This window comes from Podarcis erhardii (genome assembly GCF_964252035.2).
Source record: "Podarcis erhardii genome assembly, chromosome: 15".
Lineage (NCBI taxonomy): Eukaryota > Metazoa > Chordata > Lepidosauria > Squamata > Lacertidae > Podarcis > Podarcis erhardii.
In genome coordinates, this window is record NC_138505.1 from 38,786,596 (window position 1) to 38,799,150 (window position 12,555).

The window sequence follows — 12,555 nt, forward strand, 5'->3', positions numbered from 1 at the left end:
CCTCATTCTGGATTAGTTGTAGTTTCTGGGTCACCTTCAACGGTAACTCCACATAGAGCACATTGCACTAGTCCAAGGGGGGGATAACCAAAGCATACACCACTCTGGCAAGGCAGTCTGTTAAGCTGTTAAGGTAAGGGATTCAGCTCTGCTCAGAGGGTGGCTGCATCTGGCTGTGCTCTGTTGTCCATCCATCCCATCCTCGTCGCCAGTGTTAAGTTGTGGGTGAACATATCAGACGATACAGTGATTCTTCAACAGCTCTTGTTTAGTCATAGGCCAGGACAGAACTGAACTGAAGGGTTCAGTCAGCCTGCTTATATAGAGCTCCAGTACAACGTTACTGTAAGAACTTTCTAAAACTATCCAATCACTGAACATCACTTTCGATCCTTTATTTGCATAACTATCTACAGTATCCCCCTGCTGGCCCTGGGTGAGAACATAACACAGTCCGTGTATGTCTTTATCTGTCCACTCATGCACATTATCTGGGTGTGCATTTCAGTTTGGGCGCACCAGGGAACACCAGTGTGTCTCTGTGTGTGCGCGCTTTGCATTGCTAGAGGGTGGCAAGTCCTCCGTTTCCAGTCACAAAGGCTTCATTACTTCTTCCAAGCGCTCCTTCTCATTGTAACAAAACAGCTGTGCAACAGCAAAGCTAAACAAAAATAAACCTCCATGGGGGAGGAGGGGGATAGTACTGACTCAACTTGGAGTGTGTGTTTGCACAAGGAGGATGTTGGTCTTATGGAAGTCGAGCTGCACTGTAATTATTCAGACACCACCACTCAATAATCACAATGACCTGTCTCCACTGGAGATTTTATTGAATCGGCAGTCAGTCTGCTGAAATAGGAGCATAGAAAGGGGAAAGTCTATGAGCTTGCTGGTCAGTTGAAGCTTCCTGTGGTTACCTGTCTATTAGATTCCCAGCAGGAGACAGCCATATAATTTCATTGTTCCTAACCCAGAATGAATACGATTCTCAAGGCTGTTGAGATCTCATCACCCTTCAGCTCCAAAACTCTATTTCTCAGCCTTCAACATTTCACAGGCAAAAGCGAGGCTCCTTCTGACACCCCATTCTCAAACCATAGACCCCTTCAGGGCCAGCCTCAGGTGAGGTGCATCTTCATCACTCTCCCTTGTTAGTTCAGCCCTTAAAATGCCTTATGTTTCAATAGTGAGGCCCTTTCCAAACACAGACAAATAATTTGCAGGTGTCATGAGCCCTGTGGAGACTTCTTTGCAGGAGAGAAATAGGATGAGAGTCTGGAGACCAATCCAGGAGTGGAGTCTTGTGGTTTGGGAGGTGCTGATTTAGATGCCAGAGCGGGGTTAAGAGAAAAGCTCCGTGTCATAGAATCAATGAACCGTAGAGTTGGAAGGGACCCCAAAGGTTATCTAGCTCAACCTGCTGCAATGCAGGAATCTCAGCTAAAGAATCCCTTGCAAATGGCCATCCAACCCCACTTTAAAAACCTTCAGTGAAATGAAGTCCACAACCCAACAGACACACCATGTGTTGAACGACCACTGACGTTGTGCCTTTTGCCATGAATACCAAAATGTGTCAGTGTTGCCCACTTTGATCTGTGGCACTGGCATTTTTAACAAGTGCCACATAATTTGTTCCACACATGCAAGGAATTGATCCTTTACTGAGGCAGCACCTCTGCAAGCCCCTGTGCATTGATAATGGAATGATTCACGGTGCTGTTTTTGGTGCCTGTTAAAAAAGCTTTGCAGGGACGCGGGTGGCTCTGTGGGTAAAACCTCAGCGCCTAGGACTTGCCAATCGCATGGTCGGCGGTTCGAATCCCCGCGGCGGGATGAGCTCCCGTCGTTCGGTCCCAGCGCCTGCCAACCTAGCAGTTCGAAAGCACCCCTAAGTGCAAGTAGATAAATAGAGGCCGCTTACTAGCGGGAAGGTAAACGGCGTTCCGTGTGCTGCGCTGGCTCGCCAGATGCAGCTTGTCACACTGGCCACGTGACCCGGAAGTGTCTGCGGACAGCGCTGGCTCCCGGCCTATAGAGTGAGATGAGCGCACAACCCTAGAGTCTGGCAAGACTGGCCCGAACGGGCAGGGGTACCTTTACCTTTACCTTTAAAAAAGCTTTGCTTAGGCAAGCCAACTCAGACATACTCAGACTGTGTAGATTTGCCTTTAAAGCTGCAGATTTTATCTATCTTTTGATAAATTTCATGTCTACTTGTGTTGGGGTTTTTTCAAAGTTAGATTTTATCAGTACTTTTTCTTATGTATATTTTAATGTTTTGTGTAAATGACAGGTTTTTTTCTGATTAAGCAGTCCATGCATCTTGCTAATTAGTTAAGAAACATAATCCAACTCCTTTAACCTTACCTCAAAAACTTGGGTCCCCAGGTTTTGTGTAAATGACAGGTTTTTTTCTGATTAAGCAGTCCATGCATCTTGCTAATTAGTTAAGAAACATAATCCAACTCCTTTAACCTTACCTCAAAAACTTGGGTCCCCAGGTTCTTTCGCCCTCCTCTAAACAAGTTCCCGCTTCTCAAAGTTTTTTTTATTTGCTTACATGCCAAAATGCTTTCGAAGTAGTTTATGGCTACAAAATCAATTATAAAAAAGCCGCACATAATTAAAAAACACAATTCCATTGAAACGTTAAAAACATCCATAATCAAAATATACAATAAAACAAGCTTGTTTAAAAGCATAACCATTAAAGCAGTTAAAAGAACAATTAAACTGATTAGATCAGGAAGTTCATGTGTATCTTCAAGAGCGAGTAGGATGCCAATACTGATGGGGTCTCTCATATTATTTCTGTTTTTAAAAATAATTTTTATTGAATGATTTTATGCTACAAAAACATTACAACCATACTACCACAAAATATAATTGAGAAATAAAAATTACATAAATTAATATTATGTTTGCTATTTACATACAAAACACATAAATAAGAATAATAATAATAATGAAAATAAATATTTTCCCCCTTTTATCTTACAAAATCTTTTCTTCAATTTTGACTTATGTTTTATCTTACAATTGAATGTACACAAAACAATAAACCTTTCTATATAGATTTTCCAATACATTCAGAAAACATAATAAATCCTTAATTGTTGTCCACCTACTTTTACTTCCTTTATCACTGGAACACTAGCACAGAGTCAAAACTATTATTGTATTTTTGAACATATCTTCTATAACCATCCCATTTTTCTGCAAATTTTTGCTTTGAGTTTCCTCTGAGTTTGCTAGTCAACTGAGCAATCTCCACAAATTCCTGTAATTTAATTTGCCAATCTATTATTTTTGGAGGGGGTCTCTCATATTATTTCAGTGGCATGGGCATTCCACAGCACTGGAAACCTTCTTAATAATGTGATGCCTGTAACTGGACTCTAACCATTACACCACACAGCTCATGATGTCTCTTGCTCTCTCTCTCACACACACTGCAAGTAATTTAAGGCTGTCTGTTTCCATGAACCTTCAACACAGGCCCCCAAAAAACATTATTACATTTTAAAAATGAATAATGAAGGAAGTTTTCCTGCAATTGGGACAGCTTTCATAGAGAGAATTACGTGGAATGAATGCCAGCGTGAACCAGATTCGCTTCTCTTAAGCAACCTGCTCCCTCTCAGTCTGAAAAAGACCTCAGCAACCTGCATGCAGCAGACATACAGATTCAAACAAGCACTTGGGAGACATGGGGCTTGCCCAGAACTGCCAGACAGAGCAATTTATTTCCCCTTCAAAATATCAGAGGCTTTTATGAGTCAAGAGAGCCTCCGTCTGACGTCTCCAGGCAGGAGGGAGGCCACAAAACGTCCCCAAATAAATCCTTCACTGAAGAGGGAACTTCTGTGATTCAAATCTCCTCTCTTCCTTCCAGCCGCATCGCTAGAAACGCAGACGTGTCGTTTTCATAGATGAGACACTTTTAACGTCAGATGTATAAACTGAACCCATAAATTCAGCCAATCCTTATGAAAACTTTCAGCTTGAAATTGAGAGGAGGGGGGCAGCCTGAAGAAGCTGAAAGCGTGATAATTTCAGAGAGGTGTTAAATCATTTGAAGGTTTCTGGGAGGGGCTTGGTGAGGCTGTGATGGCAGTAGTGTGAGGGTGGGCAACCGGATCCAGCTGGTGGGGAATATCCTCATCCCACCCCCTACAGGGCAGCTTTGATGGGTGGGAGGGGTTGCCCATCTGTCGATCACCTGATATCACCATGACTATAGCTGAACTGTTTCCTTTGCCTGCGGGCCAAATTTGACATGCAGGCAAAAGCACAGTGCTTTGCGGGCACCAACCATCAACTGATAGTAAGGACTTGCAAAGCACCAATGGTTCCTCTGGAGCTGTCCTTACTTGCCATGTGGCATCAGGCATGGGGCAGCTGAGGATAGTATAAGGAAACTGGCCACATGGGCCAGAAGTTCCCCACTCCAGCCATAGCTGTTGGCATCCATCTGTCTCAGGAGACAATGGAAGAGTCAAACTGTTGGGGCTGTTGGGTTAATTTTAATACAATGGTGCCTCGCAAGACGAAATTAATCCGTTCCGCGAGTCTCTTCATCTTGCGGTTTTTTCGTCTTGCAAAGCACGGCTATTAGCGGCTTAGCAGATTAGCGCTATTAGCGGTTTAGCGGCTTAGCGGCTATTAGTGGCTTAGCGGCTTAGCGGCTATTAGCGGCTTAGCGGCTTAGAAAAAGGGGAGGAAAGGGAAAAAACTTGCAAGAACTCGCAAGACGTTTCGTCTTAGTCATAGGGAAATTCGTCTTGCGAAGCACCTCAAAAGACGGAAAACTCTTTCGTCTAGCGAGTTTTTCGTCTTGCGAGGCATTCGTCTTGCGGGGCATCACTGTAGCAACAAGGGTGGTTAATTGCTTTCCCACCCTTGTGGGATGGGCTGGGTGGGCTGTTGCTGCTGGTATAGATACATAAACAGGTATGTTCATATCATAGCCTTAAATTGTTTTTTGCTCAAAAAGCACAAGAGCTGGGAGTGGCAGCCACTAACTAGGATTAGACCAGGAGTATGGACGCTGCAACTCTCCAGATGTCCAGGGGTTCCAAATCCCATTATCTCTGCCCTTGTTTTCTGGGGCTGATGGGCACTGGAGGGCAACAGCATCTGAGAGGGCCACCACTGGTCTATCACTGAATTAGACCAAGAGATAGAGGGCAGGTGTACCAGTGCCTGCTAGCCATAATAGCCACATGGTGCCTCTATACATAGGGGCAGTATACATCCAATAAGCAGGTGCTGAGGGGAAGCAAGAGGAGAAGGCCATGACCTCCATGACTTGCTTGTCAGTTTCCAGAATGTCTTGCTGTCCTCTGTTGGAAACAGAATACTGGGTTGGACGAGCCCTCAAATGATTCTATTGATAACATTCTTACGATTCCAGCATCATGCCTCTTCTAGGCACCCACCGTTCCTCTCTACACTGGCCAGACTCCCTTTCTAAGAACACACAAAGTCTTAAACCACAGTGGATCGAAGTGACTTAACTATTTGATTTGATTTTCAAAATTCAACAAAGAGGACTCTGATATAATCTCCTTATGCTCAGCACTGTGTTTTCGAGAACAGGCCTCGATATTTCTCTTGCATTTTCATCCTGAAAATTGCCTTCTCTCTCTTGCTTCTCTTTAAGTGGCCCCCAGGAACAAAAGGTTTCCATTCTGCTACTATAGCAATCTTTTATGTACTTTAAGTTGCTGGGCAACAGAGGCTGTGCCACCCACAGGTACTTGCCTTCAGATGGTCTCAGAAACAAAACAGGGACAAAGAAACGAGGAGGAAACAATAGCAGAATTTGCAATGGCTCCCTGTGACGCTATTAATGCAAGCAGGCTTCCAGCTAGCTACACATTCCAGTCCCAGCTGCCACTTATCTAGAGTCTCACCTGTTCATCTGCACTTATTTTAATTTGTTTTGCACCTAATCCTTGGGATCCCAGTCCTGAATAATTCAGAGTGGGGTCTGCCTTAGGGGGGCAACTGTCAGGAGCCACAGTGTGGAAGGGAGGTACCCCATAGAATCACAGAATTTCAAAAAGGATGTGCTTTCCAAAGCCCACATTCCCAGACTGTTTGCACTCCTGTCTCAGCGATGTCTGTGCTGACTTGGTCATGCCCACAGAATGAAAGGTGGCAGGATCCCCAAGGACATACTTTACAGGGAGCTGGCTTCAGGCACCACATCCATTGGCAGACCATCTCTGCATTGATGCCTACAGCCTTGACCCCACTGTGTCGGGATCTCTTGCAGTGCCTGAAGATAGGCAGTCAGATCTTGCATCCACAGCAGTGACCAGGGGAGGAATAACCACTTGGAGGAGCACAGACAGAAGAAACGCCATGGTGCATCTACACCAGCACAACCAGATGCCTTCATTTGCCCCGGCTGCAACAAAACATGTCTCTCCCACATGTCGGTCTCTACAGCCACAGCAGGCACTGCAACCTTCCAACAGTCCGAATTCACTCCCAAAGGTGCACTCATCTCCATTGACACCTGAGACAGATGGATGGCAACAGCAGCAGCAAAATCATGTGAGTTTCCACTAGTGCTTTTGCAAGACACATTTAGCTTTGCAACAGACAAGTGCGCCATAATAAGTTTTGCTTCAATCAAGCACTTTGGAGGAACTGTGTGCATGAAGACAGGGAATCAAGCGCTCTCACATCCAGATCTCCAAGTTGACTGTGGAGTACCCTTAACTTCCTAAGCACCTTTCTCCTCTCCTTATGATCGTAACCACAGATATTTTCTTTGGTTCTTGCTGGCCATAAAAGTCACAATATACCGTACCCCAAAGTCAGGCGAACAACAGTGCCCAGTGGGAGTGAGTTAATAAATCCAGTCTCTGTCTCTTCTCTGCTCTTGCTATCTTTTTCAAACCGCTTTCAAATATGCTTACTTTTCTAATCTTTCCCCTCCTCTCACCCACAGTATTATCCCTTATCACCGGGTTTTCATCTCAAGTTCTCCAATTTGCTCACGCAAATTGAGTGCTCATTAAGATATTTTAAATTAAGACCTTTCATGCAAAGCGTGTCACATATTTCTCTCCCCCCATTTTTTTAAAAATAACTGAATTCCTTATCACAATGTCTCAGGCGGTTTACATTATATTCTATTAGAAATCCATTTTGTCCAAGGTTGTTGCAATTCATAGATTAAAGCCTTTTCCTGGCTTTTTGTATTGTTCAGAATACGTTTATGAATTCACCTCTTTAGTAGTCAGACACATACTACATATGCTGGTATCCCAGTCTTTGATAATGTTGGTCGGCAGAGTGTGCTTTTCCTTTCAAATGTGCATATAATTTCAAGGCTTCCTTGATAAGTGTGTGTTATGGTTTGCAAACAGGCACGATTTAGGGTTCTGAAATCCCCATTGCAAGGTCAAAATTGAGAAAACAAGAGCGCCTTCAGAGCCACAGTAGCCGTTCTTTGACTAAGGGAAGAGCTGTAGCTCAGTGGCAGAACATCTAATAAGGTTCCAGGTTCAATCCCCAACATCTCCAGGTCAGGCTGAAACCTGTCTGAAACCCTGGAAAGCTGTTTGCAGTCAGTCAGACCAGGGATCTGACTCAGTACAAAGCAACTTCCTGTCTTCCTATTGCATTTGATTCAGCCTGGCACTATGTAAAAAGGTAAAGGTAAAGGAACCCCTGACAATTAGGTCCAGTCATGGCCGACTCTGGGGTTGCAGCGCTCATCTCGCTTTATTGGCCGAGGGAGCCAGCGTACAGCTTCCAGTCATGTGGCCAGCATGACTAAGCCACTTCTGGAGAACCAGAGCAGTGCATGGAAACACCGTTTACCTTCCAGCCAGAGTGGTACCTATTTATCTACTTGCACTTTGATGTGCTTTCGAACTGCTAGGTTGGCAGGAGCAGGGACCGAGAATCGGGAGCTCACCCCATCGCAGGGATTAGAACCACAGACCTTCTGATTGGCAAGTCCTAGGCTCTGTGGTTTAACCCACAGCGCCACCTGCGTCCCATTGGCACTATGTAAGGAGGCAGCAATTTCTGTCCCATTCTATGCACATTGCAGCCAGCCGTGTTTCTGTTCCACTGCAGTTCAGCTCGCACTACAACTAACATTATCCATCTTGCTACGTGCTGCAGCCAGAACTAATGGAATTAAGTATGTCCTCAGTTACGATATTAATATCAGGGCATACCAGAGGAAACACCTAAGACAACATGGGAAAACAATGCAATTATGTAGGAATGTTCACTGACTAAGAAAACATCGACTTGCAATATTCACACACATGATCATCATTTCTGACCTCAGGCAGAAGTGCAAATTGCAGCAATTTGCTCTCATTTTCATTCCTGGTGAAATTCTCTGAAATCCCTAGGTGGTGCAGGAGGAGAGAGGAAGTGGGCAGGGAGACTCTTCCAGTCACCACCCTCTTTGGCATGACTCGCCCTCAGATATAGCTCCATGCCCCTCTCAGCTGTAACCTGAGGGCTGGGGTTAGGCTTAGGAGTTAGGGGTTAGGAGGTTAGAGTTAGTGTTAGGGGGTTAGGGTTTGGGGTTAGTTTGGGTTTGGGGGTTAGGGGTGCCCCAGTCACTCTAGGTGGCTCTGAACAAAATATTTAAAACACAATAAAAACAACATCAAACATTAAAAACTTCTGTATACAGGGCTGCCTTCAGGTGTCTTCTAAAAGTTGTATTGTTGTTTATCTCCTTGATATCTGGTGGGAGGGCGTTCCGCAGGGCGGGTGCCACTACCAAGAAGACCCTCAGCCTGGTTCCCTGTAACTTCACTCCTTGCAGTGAGGGAATCACCCGAAGACCCTCAGAACTGGACCTCAGTGTCCAGGCTGAACGATTGGGGTAGAGATGCTCCTTCAGGTATACAGGGCTCAGGCCATTTAGGGCTTTAAAGGTCAGCACCAACACTTTGAATTGTGCTTGGAAACGTACCGGGAGTCAATGTAGATGATCCCAGCATCCGCGCCCAATCACCAGTCTAGCTGCCACATTCTGGATTAGTTGTAGTTCCCAAGTCACCTTCAGAGGCAGCCCCACAAAAAGCACATTGCAATAGTCCAAGCAGGAGATAACCAGAACATACACCACTCTGGTGAGACTGTGCACAGGCAGGTAAGGTGTCAGCCATCGCACCTGTTGGAGCTCATAGACAGCTGCCTTGGACACAGAACTAACCTGCACTCCCATGGACAGCTGTGAGTCCAAAATGACTCCATTTTGGTAAATAAATAAGATTATAATATAACAATAAATTATAAAATAAAAAATGTGTTTGTGCAGACCAGGGCCTGCCCTAAACTCTCCAAAGGAATGGTCACAGCCTGCTTACAACTATAGGCCACACACACACACACACACACACACACACACATTCCCTGCCCCCAGCTCTTTGGATTAAGGGCAGATCAAACATCAGAAATGCATTTATTTTACCCTCCATGAAGATTGGGGGCAGGAGGCAATCCATCTCTGACACATTGCCTCTTCTTCCAAGCCAATTAGTTATCCTGACATGCTCAGAGGCTTACCAGAAGTAGGATGCTGGTACCTGGCTTTTTCAACAGTAATTTTAGAAAGCTATGGGGTCAAGAACTTAAAAGCAGGTTCTTACACTGCAAAGAGGAGTAGCAGATTCACAGACTATACTGACCTACTATGAAGGCTTTGAGGAGATGGGAGAATACCTTTCTTTTTGTTATGGGGTAACTAATTCTTATAAACAACCTTTTTCCAGCCACATTCCCTTCCAGGCAACCCTCTGTCACCAGTCTGGGCTGTAACAGCCATTATAAGGGTGCATTGCAGTCAAGGAAGGTGTGAAGCAGAGTTGGTGAAGCAGAGTTGTGTCCTGGGGGGGGGGGGAGGTGGCTGGGGAGATTCCCAAAGGCGAAGCAGAGAGGCCTTGAAGGCTACATATGGCCCCAGACTTGTGGTTTCCCATCGCAGTACTAAACTAACAGCAAGGTAAGGTGGAACACCAAATGAAAAGGAAGATCAAAGTTAAATATTTACTTGTAGAGCAACAATATTTGCAAATCTGGAATGGATCTTCTGGAGTTTTCTATTTGCATACTTTAATTAATCTAAAAAAAATATTAAAACTAATCTCACAAAGGAAAGGGTCAGGGTATTAATTAACTTGAGATTCATTGCTTTTGTATAATTTAGAAGTTTGACATGGAGCAGAAAATGGTGTTAATAAAAACTAAGTTACTGTGACAGGTATAATTTCACGGATTAGCCCAAACTTCCAACATTCTCACCAAGTTTAAGGCTAACCTCTCTGTTTTACACAGCCCTGCTTCAATTAAAATACTTTTTTTTTTCCTCCTCCAGATGAAAATTACATTTCATTCTTCCTTTAACCTCAATATTTCTCTATTAATGTGATTTTTCTACCATGCAGTTCTTAAACGGAATGCAAGTCACAACCACAGTAATGGGGAAATCTAAACCTGTCGCTTAATGTTGAGTAACCCTTCTGACTGTCCAGCTCAGGGACAAATTAACAACTCTTTTTGGACAGGCTTTCCCCATCTTCCATGTGACAGCCCTTCAGATATTTGAATAGGGCTCTCCTATCACTGCTCAGTCTTCTCCATTTAGCTTCAACCGTTCCTCACAAGGCTTGCTTTCCATAGGGCTGCTGTTTTTAAAACATTATTCCATCCCATAGCTGTGGTTGGCAAATGATAAAGCAGAGGGGCAGAAGAATGATTTGAGAGGGATCAGAAATGGTGCCTTATATAGGTTTCCAGTCAAAGTCCATAGTTCAGGCAAGGGACAGCTAAATTTTGCCTTCCAGATGGTGTTGGGTGCCAACTCCATCATCCCCAGAGTTGCAGCCCTCCAACATCAGGGAGGAAGGGTTGGGGAAGATATTTAGTCCAATGCCGCAGAAGACAGAATCAGGATTCAAAATGACCTTTCGTCCAACAGGTAGGAATGGGGACAGAAATTTGATTCTCTTTCCATTTAAAGGTGCATCTTTCCAAAACAGTGTGTGAATCGAAACACAGCCATCATTCGAAACTCACGCTTTTCTGGATTTTGCAATGCAGTTCTCCAGCCAAATAATATGGAGAAAAATGCAGATACCAAGATGAGAGTGTGTATAATGATACTTATCTCACGAAACATACAACCACGGATTATGTCGGGTGTGTGTGTGCAAAAATGCAAAATGCATACAAAGATGTGTATATTAGTATAAATTTGTAGATGAATTTTTATGAGGATTTTTTAATATAGTTTAAAAAATAATGCAAACTGATGTTGAAATGTAGAGAACTCAGCTTAAAGCGGGAAAAATGAGGGAAAGCAAGATTGAAGGAGTCATCTATCCCTACCCAGGGGATGCTATTAAATAGTTAACTCCAACTTGAATGGTGTGATTCACTGCTGGCTGACTTTTGGAGAAGCAGCCAGGCCAGCTATTACATCCTTATCTTGTTGCTGGTGCAACATCTCCTTGTGCCCAGCTCCTAGGCAGAACACCTTCTCTGCATATTTCAGCAGTCGGTCAGCTCCTTGCCCTGCTGGACAGCTCCATGGGCAAGAAAAGGGAATCCAAGGCATGCTGCTGTGCTTCTATGACTGGGACAAACTACCCAGGCACTAGTCCATGAACATCTATGCCACAAGACATTTGTTAGCCTTCAAGACATCACCACAAGACTCTTTGTTGCCCCCAGTCCTGGAACATTTTTCCAACACTCGAAAGCTGTGCTCATGTTGGAAATACAAAAAGAAATTGATTCCTATTCAAGGGTAAAGATCAATAAAAGCATCTGAATTTCCCCCCACTGTCTTTTAACTAGAAATGGCAGCTGCATGCAGCTCAGCTTGGATTTCTTACCTGCTCTCTGCATTTGGATTGATGTGCTCACATACAATAGTGGCGGTGGTCTGTGTCCTCCCATTGTCCACGTCTTGTTGAACTCCCCACTGGTCCGGATCACTGATTCGGATGTCTATTATCTTCACACCTGAAGCAGCCTTAATTCTACCAAGAAAAGAACAGGCGCAGCGTTAGTTCTACATGACGCCTTTTGGGGGTAGGAGAAATCTCACAGAAGGCCCCAGTCGATGGTCCAGGAGCATATGTTCTTAATTTACGCACCCAGGAACACCGACTGGCCTGCAGCTGCACAAGGCGTGAACATAAGTGTTGTAAGAATGCACACGCGTTGTGTCTCTCAGTCTGACCTACCTCATGGGGCTGTTGTGAGCATAATTTGGAGAGGAAATGAAGACTACGTACGCCACCTAGAGCTCCTTGGAGGGCAGTTGGGATATAAATGTAATTAATAAATAAATAACTGGAAAATGCACCCTGCAGTCACTAAGCAACTGAAACTAGGCCCATTCACTATGCACATTCAGGAAGGCAGGTACTGAAGGCATCCAATAGCCCATGGCTTACAGGAGAATCTTGGTCTGATCTTCTTAGGCCCTTAACTGGAACCAGTTAAAAACATGTGTGTGTTAATTTATGACCTCCAAAACTGAAAGAA

General features: G+C 44.4%; 1 protein-coding gene across 2 annotated transcripts in view; it reads right to left on the reverse strand.

Annotated features, from left to right (window-relative positions):
* The window catches only part of TMEM132B (transmembrane protein 132B), a 404,412-nt gene that overhangs the window by 215,553 nt on the left and 176,304 nt on the right, over positions 1-12,555 (reverse strand). For both annotated transcript variants that reach the window (XM_081842228.1, XM_081842229.1), the window contains one exon: positions 11,898-12,044. In XM_081842228.1, coding sequence (XP_081698354.1) covers positions 11,898-12,044 — 147 coding nt within the window. The remainder of the gene's footprint in view (positions 1-11,897; positions 12,045-12,555) is intronic.